Source organism: Cetorhinus maximus, chromosome 17 (genome assembly GCF_964194155.1).
Source record: "Cetorhinus maximus chromosome 17, sCetMax3.hap1.1, whole genome shotgun sequence".
Taxonomy (NCBI): domain Eukaryota; kingdom Metazoa; phylum Chordata; class Chondrichthyes; order Lamniformes; family Cetorhinidae; genus Cetorhinus; species Cetorhinus maximus.
In genome coordinates, this window is record NC_135895.1 from 28070080 (window position 1) to 28095349 (window position 25270).

At 42.8% G+C, this 25270-nt stretch overlaps 1 protein-coding gene across 9 annotated transcripts in view; it reads left to right on the forward strand.

Moving 5' to 3' along the window:
- The window catches only part of LOC144692265 (receptor-type tyrosine-protein phosphatase F-like), a 496732-nt gene that overhangs the window by 451439 nt on the left and 20023 nt on the right, over positions 1–25270 (forward strand). For all 9 annotated transcript variants that reach the window (XM_078560868.1, XM_078560866.1, XM_078560873.1 and 6 more), the window contains 5 exons: positions 1363–1517; positions 5367–5652; positions 9468–9646; positions 22583–22709; positions 24660–24785. In XM_078560868.1, the coding sequence (XP_078416994.1) occupies positions 1363–1517; positions 5367–5652; positions 9468–9646; positions 22583–22709; positions 24660–24785 (873 nt within the window). The remainder of the gene's footprint in view (positions 1–1362; positions 1518–5366; positions 5653–9467; positions 9647–22582; positions 22710–24659; positions 24786–25270) is intronic.

The following is a 25270-nucleotide window of genomic DNA, read 5'->3' on the forward strand; positions in this document are numbered from 1 at the left end:
AAACAAGTGGAGTGCCACAGGGGTCAGTGCTGGGGCCTCAGTTATCTACAAATTATATTAATGGCTTAGACAAAGAGACTGAAAGTAATTCTTAATGTTTGTTAATGATACTGTCCTAGGTGGAAATGTAAGCTGTGAGGTGGATATAGAGAGGCTATAAAGAGATATAGACAGGTTAAGTGATTGGGAAACAAGGTGGCAGTTGGAGTATAATGTGGGCAAGTCTTAGAATAGAAAAGCAGAATATTTTTTAAAAGGCATGAAATTTGTAAATGTTGATGTTCATAAAGACTGGGGTGTGCTTATACAAGGAACAGAGAAAGTTGACACACAGGTACAGCAAGCAATTAGGAAGACAAGTGACATGTTGGCCTTTATTGCAAGGGAATTGGAGTACAAGAATAAGGAAATACAGTCACAGTTGTATAGGGCTTTGGTGAGACCATGCCTGGAGTACTGTGTGTAGTTTTGGTCTCCTTACTTCAGGAAGAATATACACTCACCTTGGAGGTAGTACAGTGAAGGTTCGCTGGAGTGGTACCTGGGATGAAAGGGATGTCCTGTGAGAGGCTGAGTAAATTGGGCTTATACTCTCTTGAGTTTAGTAAATGAGAGGTGATCTCATTGAAGCATACAAAATTCTGAAGGGGCTTGACAGGGTAGACATTGGGAGGTTGTTTTCACCTGACTGGGGAATCTAGAACAAGGGGGAACAATCTCAAGATAAAAGATCAATCATTTATGACTGAGTTGGGGAGAAATTTCTTCACTCAGAGTTGTGAATCTTTGGAATCTCTACCCCAGAGAGGGTTGTGGATGCTACATTGTTGAGTGTATTTAAGGCTGAGATAAATTGTTGGTTTCTCAGGGAATCGAGGGATACGGGGAGTGGGTGGGAAAATGGATTTGAGGCAGAAGAGCAGCCATAATCATATTGATTGAGGTCTATTCCTGCTCTTATTTCTTATGTTCTTGAGCCTTTCTTTCTTTGTGATTGAGATAATAGAGAAGCCATGTGATATGGCAAAGTCAAGGGGAACACCATAAAACACCAGAGTGTTTCTCTGAAGTTTAGGTTGAATTAAAATGGGTACGAGAAAGTAGCAATGGGCATTCTAGATTTCTCAAGTCGCTAAAGGACCAGCAGCAGATTCCCTCACTGATTATCAGTTCTCTTGACCTTTGCCATACCAAACTGCCGCTCTTATTTTTGACTTAAGTTACTGCACCTGTGGAAGGACGTTAAATAGTGTTAGTTAGAGATCCTGAATAAACTTCATTTTCTGTAATCTTACACCATATGTACATATTTTTAGACAAATTAAATCACAAGGCTGCTTAGAATTGCTCTTTTCTCATCAGAATGGTTCAAGTGAGAAGCGGGAAGTACGTCAGTTCCAGTTCATGGCTTGGCCAGACCATGGTGTTCCAGAATACCCTACTCCAATATTGGCCTTCCTGAGGAGAGTTAAAGCATGCAATCCCCCAGATGCTGGTCCTATGGTGGTTCACTGCAGGTACGTGGAGTTGAAATAATTTTAGAGCTGAAATGATAAACAGAAAATTATAAAATGAGGTGAATAATTTTTGACATTCATGCATGATCTTGTGACTACCTATAAAGGATGTGCCAGCCATTTGCATTTTGCACTGACTTTCATCCTTCTGGGACTCCAGTCAGTATTTTCTGACAAAACTCAGCCATACATGGTATTGCACCAGGCTTTCCCTTCAGCATTTACTCCAAACTCTAATGGTTGAAAGAATACCGAAAACTTTAGGGGCAGGATTTTTCACTCGATGTGCGGGCACACGCCTGACATCCCCGAGTGTGAAATAAAGAGCATTGACGTGGCCGAGCATGCCGACGTCAACGTTCACTCTTGCGATAGTTCGGCCGGTGAGCGCGCGCCGGAGTCGGCAGCACGCCCGCCAACAATTAAAAGGCCTGTTAAGTTAACAATTGTGCTGAATTTTTCACTACCCATTCAACCTAACGGGTGGATGAGGTTTCCTAAAGCAAATAAAAATAAAATAAAAATTTTACACTTGAATTAAAAACATGTCCCTGCTCATGTGACAGAGTCACATGAGAGAACATGTTTTATGACATTTTTATTTTGTTCATTAGTTTTTTTAAACAGCACTTCATCTCCCTGAGGCAGCTCCATGCTGCCCACACAGGCAGCGCTGAGCTCTGCCGCTCATGTTCCACGCTGGGCAGGCCTGAATTGGCCGGCCAGCATGAAATCACGGTGTGGTGCCAATCGCGGATGGCAGTCGGCTTCCCAACTGCCCCCACCGAGCATCCCTGCCAAGGGCGAAATTCTGCCCGAAGTAAATGTTCAGCATTGCTTATCCGCCACCAGTTTTGTGTTTCTAACATTTGGTTTTCTCATCACCCTGGTGTTTTTTTCTTCAATGCAAGAAACAGAATATTGTGTGTACTCATGGCTGAAGTTACAAAACACATGTATTTATTTGTTCAGGCAACTTTAAGTTGTCAGCTGAGGGACCATCAGCTTTTGCTAGTTTTCTAGGTTGGCATGTAGATTTATGGGAATAAGTTTTGAAGCAACTATTTTATTGAGAATCTGTTTGTTCCATGTACAGTTTTCTGTGGTTTCTTTCCATGTCACAACCCTAATATTACAAGCTACCTGATCTACTTAATACACTTTTGATCTATGGAGATATTGTACATGCTAATACGAAATGTGTAACTCAGCTGCATAATACAACTTTTATATTTTTTAAGTTTACTAAGATGCTCTATTCATGCCATGAAATAAAAGAATCACTGCTTATTTCCCACACGGCAAGTTTCAAAGCTCAATTGGAGGGGGTGTAACAAGTGAAGATAAAAATTAGTCTTAGCGAGAGAGGGAGAACACCAAAGAGCAAGTTATTTAAGGCGATGCTTTTGCACTTCTTAATCCCAGTTCAAAAGGAGAGCTTTGGAACAAGGTTGCCTGCTTTTACAGCCAAGAAATGGTCCAGAACATGAGGTTGGAAATTGTGCCTAAACAAAACTGAACAACAGCAAGCTGGGGGAAATTATACAGTACCCTTCCTTGTTCTGTGCTTGCTCTAAAGGGTAGTTTCTTGAACATACCTATTTCTGTAGTAATTTACTTTCTAAATTTTGTGATTCATATTAGTAATAGAGCTGTGTTATTATAATGTCAATGAGTGATTTGCATAGTTTAAATTAGAAAATGCCGGAAATAGATGACGCAAAGCTACTAACCCATGAGGATCTGAAAAAAAGAACAGCTAGGTTAATGTTCCTGTTAGGTGAGCATTTTGGGTACAGTCCCTTTATTAAAACAAAGGACATGCATTTATATATTTTCATTCATTCCGGGAAAATGTGCAATGCTCCAAAGCTGGCATTTATTGCCACTCCCTAGTGTCTATTGAGAAGGTGGTGGTGGACCACCTCCTTGAACCTCTGGTCCTTGTGAAGATATTCTTCAGTGGGGAGTTCCAGGGTTTTGCCTCAATGATAATGTGTCCAAGTAAGAATAGTGTTCCCACACACCTGCCACCATTATGCTTCTAAGTGGTGCAGTTTGGAAGGTGCTGCCAGAGAATAAACCAATACCACAGAATGCGCATGCTCAGACAGATCCAGTGGCGCAACTGTTATGTGGCTGGTGCAGTTGAATTTCTGGTCAGTGATAACCCCCATGTTGTTGACGGGTGGAGGATTTGACAATAACACCATTGAATGTCAAGGACTGGTGATTAGGCTCTCCCATGCAGATGGTCATTGCCTGGTACTTGTGGGGGGGGGCACACATGTTTTTGCTATTTATCAGACCAAGACTGGACCTTGTCCAGGCCTTGCTGCATGACTACTTTGTTATCTGAGAAATTACAAATGGGGCTGACAAGTCTAATTTCTGACCTCGTTGATAAATGATGCTGAAGATGGACGCTGCCTTGATGTCAAAGGCAGTCACTCTCACTTCATCTCTGGAATTTTCAAACATTTTTATCCATGTTTTAACCGAGACTATAAGGTCTAGAGCTAAGTGGTGCTGATGAAACCCAATCTGAGAATTAGTGAGTATGTCATTGCTACTTGATAGCACTGTGGTCAACTCCTTCCATAACTTTGCTAATGATTGGAAGTAAGCTGACAGAGTGGTAATTGGCCGATTTAGACTTGTGGACAAAACATAACCTGGTCAATTTTGTCACTTGCTGAAATATGCCAGTGTTGTAGCTCTCCTGGAACATCTTGGTTAGAAGCTCGACTAACTCTGGGGCACAGGTCTTCAACCTGACACCCAAGATATTGTTGGGACCCTTAATATTTACTGTGTCCAGCTGCACTCCACTGTTCCTTGATATCAAGTGGCATGAATTATAGTATTTCTCACATATGCAAGATGTCCAGACACTTCACGCCCAATTAAACACTTTAGAAATGTAGTCACTCATAAGTTTGTATAAGCTCCGTTTGGCTCTGTGCTAACCCTTTCCCCTCTGAATCCCCACCTCAGGCACTTGAGTGCAAAGTTTAGGCTGGCACTCTAGTGCAGTATTGAGGGAGTGCTGCACTGTTGGAGGTGCAGTCTTTCAGATATGACATAAAACTGAGGCCTATCTGCCCTCACCAGTGGATGGAAAAGCACCCCATGGCACTATTTCAAAGAAGAGCAGGAGAATTATCCCAGATGCCCTGGCTAATTGTTATCTCTTAACAAACAACTAATCTATATATTCATCTTAATGCTATGAGTGGGGCCTGATGGGACAGACCTGGGATTGGTTCTGAAGTGCCATTACACACACAAAAATGGTTGTGGACAGAACTATCAGGCTGTGCTCAACAACCCCCACTTGCCCCCCACCTCCCCCTCAACAACTTGCTCACCACCCCACCCCCACCCCAGCTCTCAGACTGGGTTTGACCAACTGTTGAGCATTAACATGGGTCAAAGTGGGAAAAAGTTTGGAAAGCAGTGTACTGAAGCCAATTCATGCACAGCAAATAACAAGATAAATGACCAGTTACCCTGTTTTGGTGTTGGTTGAGATAAAAGTTGCCTTGGACATTAAGAAAGCTCCAACCCAAACAAGCAGATGGAGCTCAATTTAAAATCTCAGTCAAAAGAAGGCAGTGCTCCCTCATTACTAGACTAAAGAGTCAGATTAGATTGTGTGCTCACATTCCTAGAGTAGCGCTTGGGCACATGACTTTCTTAGAGGTTAGATTTCTGCAACTGAGCCAACGCTGACATTTAAAGCACTGTTACAGATTTTTTTAAAAGTTGTTTGTAGAGGAATTAGATCAACCGTTCTTGCCAAAGTAATTTAATATTTCTTAATGAATGTGCTTTCCTTCTGCACAGTGCTGGCGTGGGCCGAACTGGCTGCTTTGTTGTGATCGATGCCATGCTAGAACGAATTAAACATGAGAAGACAGTTGATATCTATGGTCATGTCACCTGCATGAGAGCACAGCGAAATTACATGGTGCAAACTGAAGATCAGTATATCTTCATTCACGAGGCCCTTCTCGAGGCAGCAACGTGTGGAAACACAGAAGTTCCAGCAAGAAGTCTCTTTGCCCATATACAGAAACTTGGCCAGGTTCCACCAACGGAGACGGTTTCAGCCATGGAGCTGGAATTCAAGGTCAGTGCTTCAGCCAGCATATAAATTTCATACATTGGTGTTATGTTTAGCGTGATCCCTTTAGGTGGCCATTTAGCTTGTATTGACAGAAACCATTAAAAAACATTGAAAATATTAAGAGGGTAATATTTCCTAATTTGCAACCCATTTAAAGCTTCACTTCTAGTGCATGAGCTAGAACTGCCTGGCATTTATCCAATCATTCAGATTATCTTCTCCTCCCCATCTCCTTTCTTTTCCTGTCCCTGTAACAACATGGCTGAGAACAAGAAAGTAACAGAACGGGCTACTGAAACTGCACCCTACACACTGCTATGCTGGTCAGTCCTGAACATGTTTGGATTGATAATGCTGTAATGAAAACTTAAAGCACTATGGGGAGTAGGAGTATTGTTTCCTTGATCAGGTGTCAAGCAAAGATCTGAAGAAATCTTATTCAAGACCAGCTTTTCATTTAAAAGGTTGCAATGTACTGTGCCTTATAACTGTCCCTTCTGTACATAACCAAGACCAAGAAACAGAAAAGCCATTAAGATGCCAATCAGGGATATGTCAGTGTAACAGTTGTTTGAGAAATTCCAATGTTCAGTGCATCAAGAACTTTTTGAGAGCCTGGAGAAAGATTCCTTAAAGCTTTGTAGAAATAGTAACTAAGAAACTTCAAGGGCAGGATTTTTGGCATGGCGGGTGGGCACGCGCCGGACCTGGCCGAGCGTGAAATGACATGTGATGACGTCGGCTGAGCATGCCGATGTCAACACACATGATAGCACGCGCCTGCCGACAACTAAAAGGCCTATTAAGACCATTAGGTTATCATTTGTGCTGGATTTTTCACTGCCCGTTCCACCTAACGGTTGACGGGTAGGCGAAAAGGCCAAGCGGCCTTTGCATTTTCCCACGGCAGGATGAGGTTTCCAAATTCAAAAACAAATGAAATAAAAACTTTAATTTTTAATTAAAAACATGTCCCTGCTCATGTGACAGAGTCACATGAACTAGGGGCCATAAATATAAGATGTCACAAGGGGACATGTTTCATTAATTTTTTCTGCTCTTTAATAATTTTTTCAATACATTCTTCATCTCCCTGAGGCAGCTTTGTGCCTCAGGGAGATTATTCAGCGCTCTTTTGCTCTCGGTCTGGTCGCCCTCCTCCCCCCATCCGCACAGGCAGCACTCAGCGCTGCCACTTGCGTTCCATGCAGGGCTGGCCTTAATTGGCTCCCCGCGTAAAATCACTGAGCGCTGCCTATTGCGGGCGGCAGTCGGCTTCCTGAACGCCTGCCCTTGCCTATCCCGCACACCAAGGGCAAAATTCTACCCCATAATTATTTCCTGTGTTTTATGCTGTTTAAGTATGAAGCATTTCCATTAATGAGCTTGTAGAATGGGTGTGCAATTAGCAAATGTACTTTAATATAGCCAAATATGAGCCAGTACTTTTAAGTAGGAAAAATAAAGAAGCCACATGCCCTTTGCAAAATAAGTGTCATTAATCAGGAACACCCTACCAGTTATGGGAAAAACATTTAACTATTGTAGGGCTACATAGCAATTACATAGTATTTACAGCTCAGAAACTGGCCATTTGGCCCAACAGGCCCATGCTATGTTTATACCCTGGGGGATCTGGGATATAGATACATAAAATACAAAAAGTGGTGACACTGGTTAGTAAGGGCATTTAAAAATAAACGCTGGCATTAATTTCTAGAGGAATAACATTGAAAAGCAGAGAAGCTATATTAAAATTGTACAGAACTTTAGTTGGACGACAGTTAGAATACTGTGAACAGTTCTGGTCTCCACATTATAGAAAGGATATAGAGGCACTGGGAAAGGTGCAAAGAAGATTTACAAGTATGATATTAGTATTGTGAGTTTATATCTATCAAGGAAGATTGAAAAGGCTGGGGCTCTTTTGTCGAGGGGGGAAATAAAAGACTAAGGGGTCAGCTGAAAATTTGTTTAAGATGATGAAAGGGTTTATAGGGTAGACATAGAGAAAAATTTCCACTTGCAGGCAAGACTAGAACTAGGGGCCATAAATATAAGATAGTCACTCATAAATCCAATAGAGGCTCAGGACAAACTTCTTTACCCAGAACAAAAACAGAATTACCTGGAAAAACTCAGCAGGTCTGGCAGCATCGGTGGAGAAGAAAAGAGTCGACGTTTCGGGTCCACACGTTGAAGGGTCGTGTGGACCCGAAACGTCGACTCTTTTCTTCTCCACCGATGCTGCCAGACCTGCTGAGTTTTTCCAGGTAATTCTGTTTTTGTTTTGGATTTCCAGCATCCGCAGTAGTTTTTTGTTTTTACTTCTTTACCCAGAGACTGGTCAGAATCGTCACCACAAAGTCATTGAAGTGATTAGCATAGTGAATTTAAAAGGAATCTAGATAAGGATTAAGTTGAGATAAAAATGAAGGAGAAAGGAACAGAAGGATATTCAATGAAGGAGATTGAGAGGAGGCCATGTGGAGCATAAGCATCGGCATGGAATCAACTTTTGGCCCAAATGGCCTGTTTCTGAGCTGTCCGTACTACGTAATAGCTGAGTGTTTTTCTCATAACCAGTAGAATGTTCTTAGTAGATGACTGAAGAGCCTATTAGTTAATGAAAAACCCAAATGTTGGAAAGAGTTTACAGATTAAGCTGGCAACCATTGTTGTTGCATACCTACCAACCAAACATGCAGATAGTGAGTATTTTTGGGTGTGATTAGACCTATATTCATGTCTGTTTTTGAGTTGTCAGCTTCTTTTGGAGTTGTTGGTCAAGTTTTACAAGTTGGTGTTTATGCTGATGCCTCAAGTGAGCAATCAGGGTGGGGCACATGGCTTCAGATTCATGTTCTACTCCAGTTGCTGCAATAACTGGCATTTGAGACTTTTGAGCATTATGTCAGCTAAAAGAGAGACATTGTCTTATCCATATTTTCCATTGAAATAATAACATTGTCAAAAATGCCACTGGAAAAACCCTTAAAATCCTGTTGTGTGAAATTGTATACCTTTACACCCAAAAAGCAGTAATAGTCATCATTCCAGCTAACTTAACCTTTATTACACTCAACATTATGCAAGAACATTAAATTTCTTTGTTATTTAATATTTTTGTTAAAATTCAGGGCACTTGTAAAGTGCTATACTTCATTTTTGAGATTTCATTAACAATTGATCACTTTTAAGTTTACCCTTAAAACTCCGTTTTCACTTGAATTTAATCTGATTTTTCTCTTTCTTCCCCCGCCACCAACTCCCCCACCTGCCCAGCTCCTCTCTTGACTGTCAGTGACTAATGCTGAGATTATGATGTCCTTCCAGTACTTTATCCAAGTAGCCATCCTTCATGATCAGCTTGGACAGTGGGTGATAACGAATAGTCATCACAGCCAATCCTATTCTCAGCTTTTTTGCATGCATACATACTTATAAATGTACAGCTGCACACGTGCAATTCCTATAGCTTGTAACTGGATAACAGTGAGCTGTGAGAACCATGAATCATGTAGCTTCAGCTAAGACTTGGCTATTCTAGCATATAGGATTAGGTCTGGACATTCCTGATTCCTGCTTCAGCAGCTCTGTTGTAAAAATCTATAATTCTGAGTAATGCCCATGTAATTTTATTCCCAGAAATGTTGTAGGATTTTTATATTTTTCCCTATTTTGTATGCTTTGGTAACACATGTGGAGCATAAGCACCCAAAGACTTGTTGGGCTGGGTGGCCTGTTTCTGTGCTGTAAATTCCAAGCAAACCCATCTCACATTTTTTGGGCTGACCCATTTTATCGTTTATTTGCAGCGCTTGGCAAACTCCAAAGCACATACCTCACGATTCATCAGTGCCAATCTCCCATGTAACAAGTTTAAGAACCGACTAGTGAACATCATGCCCTATGAGTCCACACGAGTCTGTCTGCAGCCAATCCGAGGGGTTGAGGGCTCTGATTACATCAATGCCAGCTTCATCGATGGATACAGGTACTATAGTTTTCTCCTTGTAAAGCTACAATGACCGCACTTATTCCATACCAACTGTTCATAGTTTTCTATTACTTCAAGGTACCTCCCCTCTTGTAAGATAGAAAGAAATTGCATTTATATTACCTTTTACCACCCCAGGATGTCCTAAAGTGCTTTGCAGCCAATTGTGGGCACAACCCACTAACAGCAGGTAAGTTTAAAGGGCCAGGGAAATTGACAGGCCAGGGAGAAGATAAATGGACAGGATTTGGGGGTATCCGGGGGGGGCGTGGGAAGGGGGTCGGAGGCCTCGGGGTGGGTTGGGGGGGAGGTCGGTCAAAGGCCTAGGAGGTTGGAGGTGGGGGTTGGTTGGAAATCCAGGGGGTGTGGTCGAAAGTCTCGGAAGGGGGGGTCGGCCAGAGGTTCGGGAGGGTGGCGGTTGGAATGCCTTGTGGGGGGGTGTTGGGGTGTGGGTAGTCTGTGGTTGGAGGTGTCTGGGGTTGGTAGGGGTAGTTGGGGGGTCTGAGGTCAAGGGGTTGGAAGGCCCAGGGGGATTGTGGGGGCGGGGGGGGTCTGAAGTGCAGGGGGTCTGAGGTCTGGAGGTGGGGGGGAGATCCAAGAGGGGGAGGTTGGTTGGAGGTCCATTGGGGGGGGTGGTCTGAGGCATTGGGGATTCTTGTGGGAGGTCCAGGGGGGGTCGTGCAGTGGTGGGGGGATCCGAGGTCCAGGGTGTTCATGGAGGGTGGGGGTGGTCCAAGGTCAGGAGGGTTCGGGGGGGTTCCCGTTTTTGAGGTGGGGGGTGGTGTCGGGGATGTGGGGCAGTCCTGTGGGGTTGGTCTGTGTCTTTACAATAGTTATTCAGAAGTTAGGTTTTAATTCTTCTAACTTTTTCTGAGTAACTGTTGGCATAACCCCAGCAGAACCATCCAAAGTTTGCGATTTAGACTGCATTTGCAGATGATTCCCAGCGCAGGGCAATTGTCCACAGGAGGTGTGCACTTCTAGGCAATTGCCGTGCAAACCCTTACCTAGGAACTTCCCAGAGGGATTGCCAAAACATCTTTGGGGTAACCCCCAGATCCGACGCTGGGGAGCTCAGAAGTTATGAGCCTATCTACTTCAATGATTTTGCTTGAAGTGTAAACATTGGCCAGGACATTGGGAGAATTTCCTTACTCATTGAATAATGCCATGAGATCTTTTACGTCCATTTGAGAGGGCAAATGGGGTCTCTGCTTAATGTCCCTTCTGAAAGATGGCACCTTCAACAGTACCATATTTCTTTACTGTTGCTCTGGTGTCAGTCTCATTTTGTGCTCAAGTTCCTAGGCATGTAATCCAACCTTATTTTCTGGAAGACAACAGCAGAGGATGCAGGAGACTTTTTAAAAAAACTTTTAGGATCAAGACATGCACTTACAAGAACTTATTACTTGGTAGTAAACACTGCAGGCTTAAAGATTTTTAATGGATAAGAAAACTGACTCCGTTTTGGGGCTAGAAAATGCACACGATGCAAAAACTGTACTGGTACTGTCGAACTTATTCTGCTTATTTGCAAATACAGTGTTTGTGCCTACCCCATAGAGGTATGGCTGAGAAGCATTGCAGCAATTCGCTTTTACTATTGGCTACAATATATCAGTGTTAATATATATTGGCACATGTAGAGTAACCAGAGTCAAGCAAGACAATTTGTTACAATACAGATAATTGTACAGTAGATGCTGCACAGGATTATGGAGTAGTTACAATGGGGGACTTTAATTATCCTGATATAGACAGGGATAGTAATAGTTCCTAGAGTGGAGAATTTCTACATCAGTATGCTTCCAGTTCAGTGAGAAAGGAGACATGCTGGATCGAGTTCTTGGGAATGAGATGGGCCAAATGGATCAAATGTCAGTAGGGGAGCATTTAGGGGACAGTGATCATTGCGTCATAATATTTAGTTTGGCTGCGGAAAAGGAAAGGGAGCAGCCCAGAGTAAAAATAATTAATTAGCAGGGATGTGGGTGGGGGAGCAAACCACAATGGGGTGAAAATTGGTCTGGCCCAGGTACATTGGAATCAAAGATTAGCTGGTAAAACGGTAACTGAACAATGGGCCATCTTTAAAGAGGCGATAGTTTGGGTACAGTCAAGGTACATTCCCACGAGGTGGGCAGTAGGGTAAAAAAAAATCCAGAGCTCCCTAGATGATGAAAGAGATAAATAGTAAGTTGAAGTCGAAAAGGGATGTATATGACAGATGTTGGATGGATGAGAACTATGCTCTACTTAGAATGTTCAAAGGACAAATGAAAAAGTAAATAAGGGAAGCAAAGTGAGAGCATGAAGAGAGACAGGCAGCTAACATAAAGGAATCCAAAAGTCTTCTATAAGCATATAAATAGTAAAAAGACGGTAAAGGAGTAGGGCCAATTGTGGACATAAAAGGGGATTTAAGCATGGAGGCAGGGGAGCATGGCTGAGATACTAAATGAGTACTCACACCTGTCTTTGCTGAGGAAGAAAATGATATCCAGGTCATGATGAAAGAGGAGGTAATTGAGACACTTGATGGGTTTAAAATTGATCAGAAGGAGGTATTAGACAGGTTGGCTGTAGTTAAAGTTGATTAGGATCGGATGAGATGCATCCAAGGATACCGAGGAAAGCAAGGTGGAAATTGCAGAGGTACAATCTTCCAATCCTCCTTTGGTACGGAGTAGAACCAAAGGGTTGGAGAATTGCAATTGTGACACCTTTGTTCAAAAAAGGGTGCAAGGATAAGCACAACAATTACAGATCAGTCAGTTTAACCTCAGTGACGGGGAAGCTTTTAGAAATGATAATACAGGACAAAATTAATAGTTACTGGGGCAAATGCGGATTAATTAAGGAAAGCCTACGCTGGTTTGTTAAGAGCAAATCTTGCTTAACTAACTTGCTTGAGTTTTCTTATGAGGTAACAGAGAAGGTGGATGAGGGTGATGTAATTGATGTTGGTGCATGGACTTTGAAAAGGCATTTGATAAAGTGCTGCACAACAGACTTATGGGCAAAGTTACTGCTCATGGAATAAAAAGGACAGTAGCAACATGGATGTGAAATTGACTGAGTGACAGGAAACAGAGAGTCATGGTCAATGGTTGCTTTTCAGACTGGAGGAAGGTATACAATGGGGTATCCCAGAGGCTGGTGTTAGGACTATTCTCTTCTTTATGCATAAATGACCTACACTTTAGAATACAGGGTGCAATTTCAGAATTTATGGATCACATGAAACTTGAAGTATTGTGAACTGTGAGGAGGATTGTGTAAAAAGAACACAGAAAGGTTGGTGGAATGGACGCACTAGTGGCAAAGAAATTTAATACAGTGAAGTGATTTATTTTGGTTGCAAGAATGGGGAGAGAGAAGAAAAAATAAAGAGTACAACTCTAAAGGGGCACAGGAGCAGAGGGGCCTGGTGTATGTGTACAAATCATTGAAGGTGACAAGGCAGGTTGAGAGCACAGTTAGTAAAGCAGACGGGATCCTAGGCTTTAAAAGAGGAGCATTGACTACAAAAGCAAGGAAGCTATGATAAACCCGTATAAAACACTGGCTGGGATTTTCCCATCCACCCATGACGATGCCCGCTGCTGGCGAGGCCAGAAAATCTCGCCCACTGGTTCCGCCTCCGTTGGAGTATTGCATCCAGTTCTGGGCAGCACATTTTAGGAAGGATGTGAAGGCATTAGAGAGGCTGCACAAGAATGATTCCAGGGATTAGGAACTTCAGTTACAGAGATAGATTGGAGAAGCTGGGATTGTTTTGAGAGGAGATTTGATCGATATATTCAAAATCGTGAGGACAGAGTAGATGAGGAGAAATTGTTCACATTGGTAAAAGGATCAAGAACTTGAGGGCATTGATTTAAGGTGATTGGCAAAAGAAACAATGGCACCATAAGGAAAAACTTCTTTATGCGGTGAGTGATTAGGATCTGGAATGAACTGCCTGAGAGGCTCGTGGAGGCAAATTCATTCGTGGCTTTCAAAAGGGATTTGGATCATTATGTGAAGAGGAAAAATTTGCAATCCTACAGGAAAAGGCAGGGAAGTGACAGTAGGTAAATTGCTCTTGCAGAGAGTGAGCGGAAACACAACAGGCCAAATGTGGCCTCCTGTGCTATAAGAATTCTATGATTCTAGGTCATGCTTATATTACCTGTACTTTCATAGCTACTGAACTAGGGCTGTGCTATCAATATTTTTTTTAATCCGTTCATGAGATGTGGGCATCACTGGCTAGGCCAGCATTTATTGCCCATCTCTGATTGCCCTTGTTCAGAGGGCATTTAAGAATCAACCACATTGCTGTGGGTCTGGAGTCACATGTAGGCCAGACAGGTGAGAACAGCAGATTTCCTTCCCTAAAGGACATTAGTTTCTGCCATATAGGCGATGTTTATATATTTTCAGGGCAACAGACATATACAGTACAGTAAATAAAAGGAAGCATTCATCCAAGGGCTATTTAATGTCACAAAGATCAACAAAGAAAACTTGACAACTGAAAGTTCCTTACTGGATGCCTGCACTGCTTGGCATGTATTTTCATTTTTATCTGTATTCTAATACTGCAGCAATAACTAAGCTATGTAAATCCTGGATTGCACCTATTTGCATTATTTATTAAAGTTGTACAATTTCAGCTCCCAAATGCAAAGTTAATCAGTTGATGTGAATTTTAATTTCTTGTTTAACCTTGATACCTGAGCCTGAGTTATATCTTTTACAAAAATCAGGCATGTTACAACTACTTTAATTATTTAGAATGTTACAGAAACTTACCTAAAGCCAGGTTATGATTATTTGAAGCCCCTACCATGTGAAACAGATTAATTATGCACTAAAATCAGGAAAGAGAATTACTGCTGAGGGTGATATTGGTCTGACAGGTGTGCCTTTTGTGAAGCACTGGCTCCATCTGGTGGAGTAATGCATGATTTTGAACCTTCTGTAATGTCTTCAAACCAATGACATATCAGGTATGTTTATTTTAAGATTTAGGAGTCTTTTGTTTTCTTTTGTTTTTGGGAGGATAAGAATTTAAAATATATTTTGACCAGTTGTAAGCTTGATGCACTGAAGGCTTCCTTGCTTTTGAGTAAAAATGTGACCCTTTGTTTGCTAGAAACTGCTCATGTCTATATTCGGTGCTTTGTATGGTTGTGCACAGCTTGCTTTAATTTTAATTGATCCACTACGCTTTTGAAGTTTGCAGTCGTAATCAGAAATAAAGTTAGAATTGTTGAGTGAATTCAACAGTGCATGTTTGGATGAAAGCATGGTGTGCCCTTATCTACGGTAAGAGCGGGAAAGATTTGCATTTTAATGGTGCTTTTCACAAGCACTAGATGTCAAGATTATAAATTTTACAATTTAAGTTGGACTGATTTATTTATAATTTATTGCAACATTGTTGATTAAAAAGTACAGAATAGTTGATAGTGTTAGTATACCAACATGCTTTGTCACTGAGCAGTAGATACAGGTTCACAGGTTTTTATCTACAAGGATTTTGATCTTCGTTGGGTCATTTCAAGAGATTCATTGAGAGAAAATTCCCTATTTTCCACTAATGCTTTTGTACTATGACAGCATTTAAAGGAGCAATGGCCAAACAAAACTGGATAAAACCGCATCATTTTTGTAGCCTTGTTGCTTTGGTCCTGTTGTAAGTAACTGTAACTCAAAGTTCAAGATGTGATCACTTGAGTGAAAATGCTCTTTTTTTATTAATCATTTATAAATTCAACACATTTCTCTCATCAGTTCTATTCTCAAATGAAGAAAAACATAAGAATACATAGTTTCTTTCTGTAAAACATAACTAACATTGTCTCGGTCTTTGAATGTGAAACTGTTACGAGGCAAAGCCACCTGCTGTGAGCTTTACTGTATTGGTTAATTAAATGACAACTCTGATTACTGATTTAGCATTCAACACCAGAGGCACTCTTCAAGATTGTTCACTGGCTGTCATTTCTAAGCTCTAATATTTGGGATTGCTGAGGCCTGTCTTTATTCTCAAAAATACAATTTGATGTACCTAGTATCTTAGATGACCAGGTGCTTTTAGATCACTCTATAAATCAATTTTGCCTTCAATCAGCTACTAATAACAATCATAACCACTTACAGTGGACCATTCATTGAAAGCTAATATAACCAAATCAGTAAGTCTAATAAATAGAGAGATGGAAATCCACTTCAGTCTCATGGAATGTAACTTCTGTTCCATGTCGGAACTCCAGGATGCTTCTTGTGTCCTGGACAACCGCATGTGCAAGAAGTGGAGAAGCTTGAACTCCAAGTTTTAGAGCTGGAGTAGCAGCGACCATCACTATAGTGCATTTATGCAGTTGAAAACTACATGGACAGCACAATTCTGGATGTTGTCACCATGCAACTTAAGGGTGTGCCAGCAGAGAGGGAATGGGTGAGTGTCAGACAGGTGAGCAGGGCCAGGCAGATAGTGCAGGTAAGGTCCCTCTATTGCATCTCAGTTCTGAATATAGGTGAAGGCAATGGTTCCTCTGGGCAGTACAACCAGAATTAAGTTCACTGTACCATGGGTGGCTCAGTTTTGTAGGGGAAAGAGGAAGGACAAAAAAAGCAGGAGTGTTAGGGGACTTGATATTTACTGGAGGGGACAGGCATTTCTGTAGCCGCAGACATAACTCCAACATGTTATGTTGCCTCTCTGGTGCCAGAGTTAAGGTTCTAGTGAATAAGATAGATGAGCTGAGGGCATTGTTAGATACTTGAAAGTATGATATCATAGCTAATACTGAAATAATAAAGAGCAGAAACGGCAACTCAACATTCTTGGTTACAAGGATTTCAGACGAGATGAGAAAGGGGGGGTTTGCATTATTGGTTAAGGAAACAATCATAGCTGTGATGCCATGCTAGAAGGAGCATCAAATGAAGCCATATGAGTTGAACTGAGGTACAAAAAAGGGGCAGTCACATTCTGAGAGTATACTATAGATCTCCAAACAGTCAGAGAGAGAGAGATGTAGTCAAACTACTGAGAAGTGCTGAAACAAAAGGGCAGTAATAACAAGGGATTTCAACTGCCCAAAGATTAACTGAGATAAATTCAGTGCAAAAAGTATAGGGGGTACAGAATTCTTAAAATGTTGTTCAGTGGAACTCTTTTAACCGGTATGTTGCTATCCCAACAAGAGAAGGGGCAGTTCTGGACTCAGTTTTAGGGAATGAATCTGGGCAGGTGGAAGGGATATGAGGGGGAAGAACATTTTAGTGGTGGTGATCATAGGCAGAATTTTCCCAAATAACAACGGCTGTAAATTCATGTCAGCAACACACATGTCTGGCTGCCAGACTTCCCCCTTATTATACAGGCAGCAGATCATGTATAAGATGCAGCCATGGTTGCCGTCTTGTGCAGGGCAGCCGCCTGACCCCTAGAGCTGCTAGCCAAACCAACAGCCTCAGCTGGAACAGTGGCCACTGCTGAGGAAGGAGGCATGGGCCCTGCAGCTACATCAGTAGGCTAAAGAAAATTTAATGAAACATAAAAGTTAAATCGATGGAGGGGGAACCCTTCTGAGCTAATTGCTGGGGCCATGATGGCTGCCTTTCCTGTCTGCGCTACCCCACCCCACCCCACCCCCGCCTTTGAATAAGAAAAACACTCCCCTCCCTCCCGGGTTGCAGCTGGGAGGTTGCATCCTTTCAGCTGGTCCCGCCCACCCCCCTCCCCCTCACTGTGGTCTGGTGGTGGGGGGTGTGGGCTGTCATTCCACTGTAGGCAAAATATCCACGGTCTGGTAAAATGGCCCTTAATAACATTTAGACCATTTTGGAAGCGTATAAAGGTAGACCAGGAGTAAAAGTTTTTAATTGGGGAAAGGCCGATTTTACTGATGTGAGGGGAGGTGGTAGCACTGGACTGGTAATCCAGAGACCCAGGGTAATGCTTTGGGAACCTGGGTTGAAATCCCACCATGGCAGATGTTGGAATTTGAATCCAATAAAAGTCTGGAATTAAAAATCTAAAAAATGGCCATGAAACCATTGTCGATTGTTGTAAAAACCCATCTAATTCACTAATGCCCTTTAGGGAAGGAAACCTGCCATTCTTACTTCTTCTGGCCTACACGTGACTCCAGATCCACAGCAATGTGGTTGACTCTTAAATGTCCTCTGAGCAAGGGCAATTAGGAATGGGCAATAAATACTGGCCTAGCCAGCGATGCCCACTTCCCATGAGCGAATTTTTTTTTAAATGGCAAAAGTGATCTGGGAATAGCTGCTTGAAGGTAAATCAGTATTAAAGTAGTGGGAGACATTTAATGAGGAGCTCTGGAGGGTTCTCAAATATATTCCCACAAAGAAAGGGGTGGAACTCTCAAATATAGACACCCTCCCCACAGATGTCAAAGACCATATAGAGTGAGATCAGGCAAAAAAAAGCTTATGTGAAGAGCTCAATATTGTAGGAAGCCGAGAGCAGTATGGAAAGTGTAGGGCCGAAATTAAAAAGGTAATCATGAAAGGAAATAGAGGGCATGAAAAAATATTGGCACGTAAAATCAAGGAAAACCCAAAGATGTTTTATAAATCCATATTCTAAATCCATAAATAAATAGAGGATAACTAAGGAAGGAGTAGGCCTGATTAGAGACCAAAAACACAACTTTGTTTCTTTGCCCATGTTTGACCTGATGCCATGAGAAGCTGGAGTCGATTTTGAGGACACCCAGGGCAACTCCCTCCCGTCTATATCACTGTGCCACTTTTGCTGGGTCTGTCCTGCTGGTGGGACAGAACATGCCCAGGGATGGTGATGGTGGTGTCTGGGACATTATGTATAAGATATGATTCCGTGAATATGACTATGTCAGGCTGTTGATTGACTAGTCTATGAGACAGCTCTCCCAATTTTGGCAATAACCCCCAGATGTGAGTAAGGAGGACTTTGCAGGCTCGACAGGGCTGGGTTTGCCATTGTCGTTTCCGGTGCCTAGGTCATGCCAGGTGGTCCGTCACTTTCATTACTTCACTGGTGTGGTGCGGAAAGACTGGAAGACTTATAATATTGTACTATTGTTTAGAAAGAGAGGAAGGAATAGTCTGAGTAATTACAAGCCAGTCGTCCTAATCTCAGTGATGAGCAAATAATTGGGAAAAAATTCAGAGCAGAGAAGGACGGGTAATCAAGGATTGTCAGTGGGAGTTTGTTAAGGGAAGGTCATGTCATACTAACTTCATTGAATTTTTTGAGGAAGGTAACAAAGAGGGTCGATGAGCGTAACACATTTGATGTAGTCTACATGAATTTTAGCAAGGCTTTTGACAAGGTATCAAATGGCAGACTGACTGATCAGAATATTAAAAGCTCCTGGGATCTAAGGGAAAGTGGGTGAGTTGGATCCAAAATTGACACAGTGGCAGGGAGCAAAGGGTTATGGTTGAGGGGTGTGTTTATGACTGGAAGGCTGTTTCCAATGGGATTCCACAGGGCTCGGTACTGTACCCCTTGATGTTTGTGGTATATATCAATGATTTAGTCTTAAATGATTAAAATGGTTGCAGATGATATGAAAATTGGCTGTATGGTTGATGAAGAAGAAAGCTGTAGACTTCAGGAAGATAACAATAGACTGGTCAGCTGAGCTGGAAAATGTCAATTGGATTTCATCCCTTAGAAGTGTGAGGTAATGCATTTAGGGAGGGCAAACAAAGTAAGAGAAAATACAATAAATGAAAGGATTTTGAAAAGTGTAGAGGAACAAAGGGACCTTGGAGTGCATGCCCACAGATCCCTGAAGGTGGCTGGACAGTAGATAAGGTGGTCAAGAAAGCATATGGGATATTTTCCTTTACCGGCCGAGGCCTAGAGTATAAGAGCAGCAAGGTTTATGCTCGACCTGTCTAAAGCACTAGTTAAGCCACTGCTAGAGGACTGTGACCTGGCCATGACATTATAGGAAGGATGTGATCACATTAGAGAGTTTACAGGAGCAGATGACAAGGATGTTGCTAGGAATAGAAAATTTTAGTTCTGAAGGAAGATTGGATAGGCTGAGGTTGTTTTCTTTGGAAAGGAGGAGGCTGACAGGAGATTTAATTGAGGTGTATAAAATTATTAGGATCCTAGATAGAGTGGATAGGAAGTATCCTGTTTCTGTTGGAAAGGAGGTACATAAACTTGCAGGGCTACGGGGATCAGCAGGGGAGCAGGATTGACTGTATTCCTCTGCAGAGAGCCAGCATAGATTCGATGGGCCAAATAGCTTCCTTTTGTGCCATTAGTGAATCTATGGGCGGAATTTTCCGTGCCTGTTGGCGTCAAGTGTCATGGTGAACGGACAATATGGCTGGAGGCCAAACATCGGTTTCACGACATTTTGAAACCAGTTTGTAATCGTCTGCTCTGCCCGTCAATGGCGGCTGCCTTTCCTGCTACCAGATGTTGGGCACTTAATTTTAATACTTCTGCATATCATTATGAGCCCTGCTCACTGGAATCAGCCCCCACGCTGGATCATTCGGGCACAATCACGCCAATGTGTTTCACAACCGAACATAAGCGATGTACACCTGGCGAACTGCACTTCACTCAGGACTTTGAGGCTTGTTTGCCTACCTTGCTTTGGGCAGCACTCACGGTCATCAGCGCCAGGCTTCGCAGGCAGCACCACATCACTTTTAGTTGGGCTCACAGGCAGAGCTATTGCTTGATTGGGGAAGGGTTGGGGGAAGTGGCCTCAGACAAGGGTAGAGGCTGCAGGGCTAGGGCATTACTGGGGAAGTGGGGTATCCCAGAGTGTGTGTGGGTGCACATGTTAATCTATGCAAGTGGCCTTGAGGGTCAGGTCTCCAGAGGAGCTGAGAGGGTGTGTATGCGAGAGTGAGTGGTGATGTCCCTTGAGCTGGCAGTGATTGAGATGCCAGTGAACGTGTGATGGACTTGTATGTGTGTGAGAAATGAGATGGTTGCCTTACCCTGGCGGTACAGATGAGATCTTTCATCCTCTTTCTGCACTCTTCTGTGTAGCTTTGGCACTGACCACTTCTGCCACCGCCTCCCAAGCCAGAGTGATGACACTGATACGCCTCCTGCAGCCAGATTGGGGGGTGGTAGAGGACATCACGGCGGGCACCAACAGTGCCAAGAAGGCGACCCAGGGATGTGTAACTGAACTGGGGGGCTGTAGTCTTGCTTTTCGGGTCTGTGTCTTTTGTGCAGCAGTCCAGGGCTGGAAGCACAGAGGTGTACGTGCAGCTGCACTTTAAATATGGCGTCCAGTGTGAGAAAGCGGCAAGGTGATGGCATGTCGGGCAAATTGGAGGCCGACCGCCCACCAGCGAAACGGCATGTTTCCCAAGAATGCATGGTTAATGCGGCAGGATTGGGACAACACAGTGTGAAAACCCGCCATTGAGGCCAGTGGATAAAATGCCTTTTATCCCTCCCACTATCGCACTTAGTGCAAATCTGGGATGATTCCGCCCTATGACTCTAACTAGGGGGCATAGATTTAGAGTAATTGTCAGAAGGATTAGAGAGGAGTTGAGGAATTATTTTTTCACCCAGAGTGCAGTGAAGGTCTGGAACTCGCTGCCTAAAAGGGTGTAGGAGGCAGAAACCCTCCACGAATTTAAAATCACTCAGGCCTGGATTTTCCGGCTCCTCCATGGAGCGACGAGGGATGTGGCGGCCCAGCCAAAAGTCCATTTATTTTCCGCAGGACCGGATCATTCTGGCAGCGGGTGGGGCTAGAAAATCCTGTCCCTAAATATATACTTGAGGTGCTGTAACGTACGGTGTTAGGGATCCAGAGTTGGAAGGTGGGATTAGACTGGATAGCTCTTTTTGGGCATTCAGTTTTGATTGTTCTATTTTCTGCAGTCTTCCAATGCTGTTTCGTTTTTAAAAGCTTTGTTTTATTTTGATTGCATATTTTAACTTCCATTGTGTAAATCTTTTTGAACTAGAAATGAATGTCACAACTTGGCAAACCGCTTAGCAATCACTCTGTACTACAGTTTAAAAACTTAGGTTTATAACACGTGTCTGCTAGTTCTCCCCTTTGTCACTTGTGTAAAATGGCAGAACTGATAATTCAGATAGCTGAAACACTTTACATGGATATTTTGAACTATTACAGGTCAATCCTGATTGGCTCTTTAATTTTTTGGGTTAATAAGTTAATTTTGTGAGAGGTTTGTGGAAACAATATCAACTCATTCTTTTTTAAATTTATTTTATAAATGAATACAGATCTTCAGGAAAATAGCTGAGTTTTTAAATAATTGTATGCAAATCTTAGCTATTAAGAAGAGTTTCACATGAAATTCTTCTTTGAATCGCTTTATGCATCTTGGTTAGATTCTTTTACAATGCAACGACTAGATTATCGCATTACCCCCTCCTGTGGGCAAGGTCAGAACAACATGTTGGAAAAAGGAGCAAACTCCTCAGTCAATTATCTATAGTAACAATAGAATTTTTGTCTGTTTTGATTGTTCAATTTAAGGGGTGCATCTGTTGGTGGGCTTATTGGGTGGGCATGCCTGGGTACACGCAGCATCCAATGCTACAATAAAGTTTTAAAATATCTAACAACTGTCATCCCATCGGCGCAGAACAAATTTTTGCAGACAACCTCACCAAACATGAAGCACTCCGCAAGAGTGGGGAGGGGGGATGGCATGCAGGGCAAATGACATGGGGAGGGTTGACATAGGAAGAAGGGTGGGATGATGGGGATGGTTTGGATGTGGAATGAGAGATATGTAGTGAGGACGATGGAATGGCATGGCATAGGGGTTTAAAGAAGTACTGTTACAATAAAGATACTAATTTCACTGCAGATATTGTGCAAGTCTCTGCTAGAAAAATGTGTGTTTTAATGATACCTGTATTTCCTCAATAAACAGGCAGCAAAAGGCTTATATTGCCACACAGGGACCCTTGGCAGAGACCACAGAAGATTTCTGGCGTATGCTGTGGGAGCACAACTCGACAATTGTAGTAATGCTCACAAAACTGCGGGAGATGGGTCGAGTAAGTAACACTGAACAATTGTGCTCCCAACTGTACCATAAAATTACCTACAAGGAAAGTAGTTTGCTCTCCATGTGCTAGTTATTAGCTAAGCTAGACTATTTGCAATCCTGTGATTACAAGTATAAGGCCCAGGATTGGCAATCTGACTCATTTGACCAACATTGATGTTTTGAGGGGAGTGGGGGCTGGTGAAGGAAGGAAGAAGAGAACATAGTTTGAAAATTTAGAGGAATGATGACCATCTGGCACAGAATATATATGGCCGAACTGTAACCACTTCTTTCTACAAGTTATACTGATTGAGGATGCCCCTGCCCCGATGCAGATGGGGCAGCCTTTGACGAGGCCCCCATGCGCTTTGTAATCCAGAGGACATCTGTCACAGACGTCTAAAGTGTTAGAGCCTGGAAACAAGCAAGCTGCCTCTAGCTCTGCTCAGCCACAGGGGTACTTCCACGTAGAAAGGAGAATGCTGAAATGGTCTCAGTGACATAAAGGGATTAATTGGTGTTTCTTCAATCTTTCAATGTTACCGACGAATGGAATACTTTTATGCTAAGTCCCCAATATTTGACATGGTGTTATTTATTTCCCAACCCACATTGGACTTGTGTAGGTTAAAGTAAGGGTGTGCCATGAGACTCTTGGATGGCAGTGCAATGCAGAGAACATAATGGGTAGATAGCTCTTTGCAGCAGGTCAGTATTGTTTGCAGGAAGAGGATGCCGTGTGTGGCTACAATGTCATTGGCATGGCAGTGGATGGCATGGGTTCAGAGCTGGACGCACTGTCCTCTTCTGAAGTAGGCCCAGAAGAGGGGGTTGGAGGCTTCTCTGGCAATCAAGACTTTAGCATACAGCATCCCAAACAGTTCTGAATGGTCACGCTCCGCTGGTTTCTCCTCCAGGGAAGTGGTCCCCAACTTCCTTTGGCACCAATTTCACTCCTCTTTGAAGCACCAAGTAGTGCAGGGTGCAACACACTACCACTATCTGGGAGACCTTTGCCAACCTGCATTGAAGGGTGCCCACAGAGCTGTCAAGGCACCGGAAATGCATGTTGTAGCACTGGTGGTAAGAAGGCACTGATCATAACTTCTCATGTACCTTTTGTGGTGTGGTGAAGTACTCGTGTGAGCAACCAGGCCTTCAGCAGGTACCCCTCATCACCCAGGCACCATCCACTGACGCTGTCTAGAAATGTAAAGAGCTGAGGGACCTAAGACTTGGGAAGGATAAAGGCATCAAGGCAGTTCCCTGGAAATATTGCACACACCTCCAGGATCCTCTTGCAGTGGTCGCATACCAACTGCACATTGAAGGAGTGGAACCCTTTCCCAATCACAAATTTACCTGCTGTTCTGATGGATCCTTGATCACTGGTTGCCATCAGTTACGCCCTGGATGCGAGGAAATCCTGCCAGAGTCAAAGCCTACAATCCTGGGGCTTAACTGGCTGCATCCATGTCAATCTTTATGAACTGTGATGCACTTTGAAACAAGGCATTCATCATTTCGCTAATAGAGTTGTGGGCTGTGGACTGTAAGATACAAAAATACAAAATAGGAGCAGAAGTAGGCCATTTGGCCTGTCGAGCCTGCTCTGACACTCAATAAGATCATGGCTGGTCTGTTTGCATTTCAAGTTCCACACTCCCACCACCCCTGATAATCTTTGATTCCCTTGCCTAACAAGAATCTATCTACCTCTGCATTAGAAATATTCAGTGACCCCGCCTCCACCGTCTTCTGAGGCAGAGAGTTCCAAAGTTTCACAACCCTCAGAGAAAAAATTGGAGACAATTACGCCGTTAATGGGCTTCATTGTCGGCGGGTGCGCTTCCGACTTTTGCGCGCGCCTGCCTAGCGAAAAGTGTGAAGTGCCACCTGTTTACAGATGATATGTGTTATGCTCTTTGTCGCCTATCTGTTGTTTTATTCTCACTAGGAAAAATGCCACCAGTACTGGCCAGCAGAGCGCTCTGCCCGGTATCAGTACTTTGTGGTAGACCCAATGGCTGAATACAGCATGCCACAGTATATCCTGCGAGAGTTCAAAGTAACAGATGCCAGGGTAAGTGTGAGATGGAAGTCATTTTAATGTTCTTTAGTGTGCAGGCTACTAATAACGAGACTCATGCTTCCAGATTAAACTGCAGTTTACTTATCATGTTAACAAAGACAATGAATGGTAATTTCAAAATGTCACTGTGCTATGGAGTTAGTGTGTAGAGTTGACATCCCACCCCAGTAGCTGAGGGATTTAAATTAAATTAAATGCATTCTAGAATAGTGAATGTCAGTTATGCTGACCACAAAACTACTAGATGGTCAATAGATGCTGGCCTCGCTGGCAGTGCCCACATCCCATGAATGAATAAAAAAAATGTTGGTATGTTTCTGAATCCTCTTTATTACATTGAAAATTTACACAATGATTCCAAAAGCTGAGAGAGAAAATTTTGTTTTTTTAACCAAGAATTAAGTCCAGAGATATTTGCATGTCACATCCATAATTTCAAAACGCATGTTGAAAAACCTTAATAATCACAACAGCTT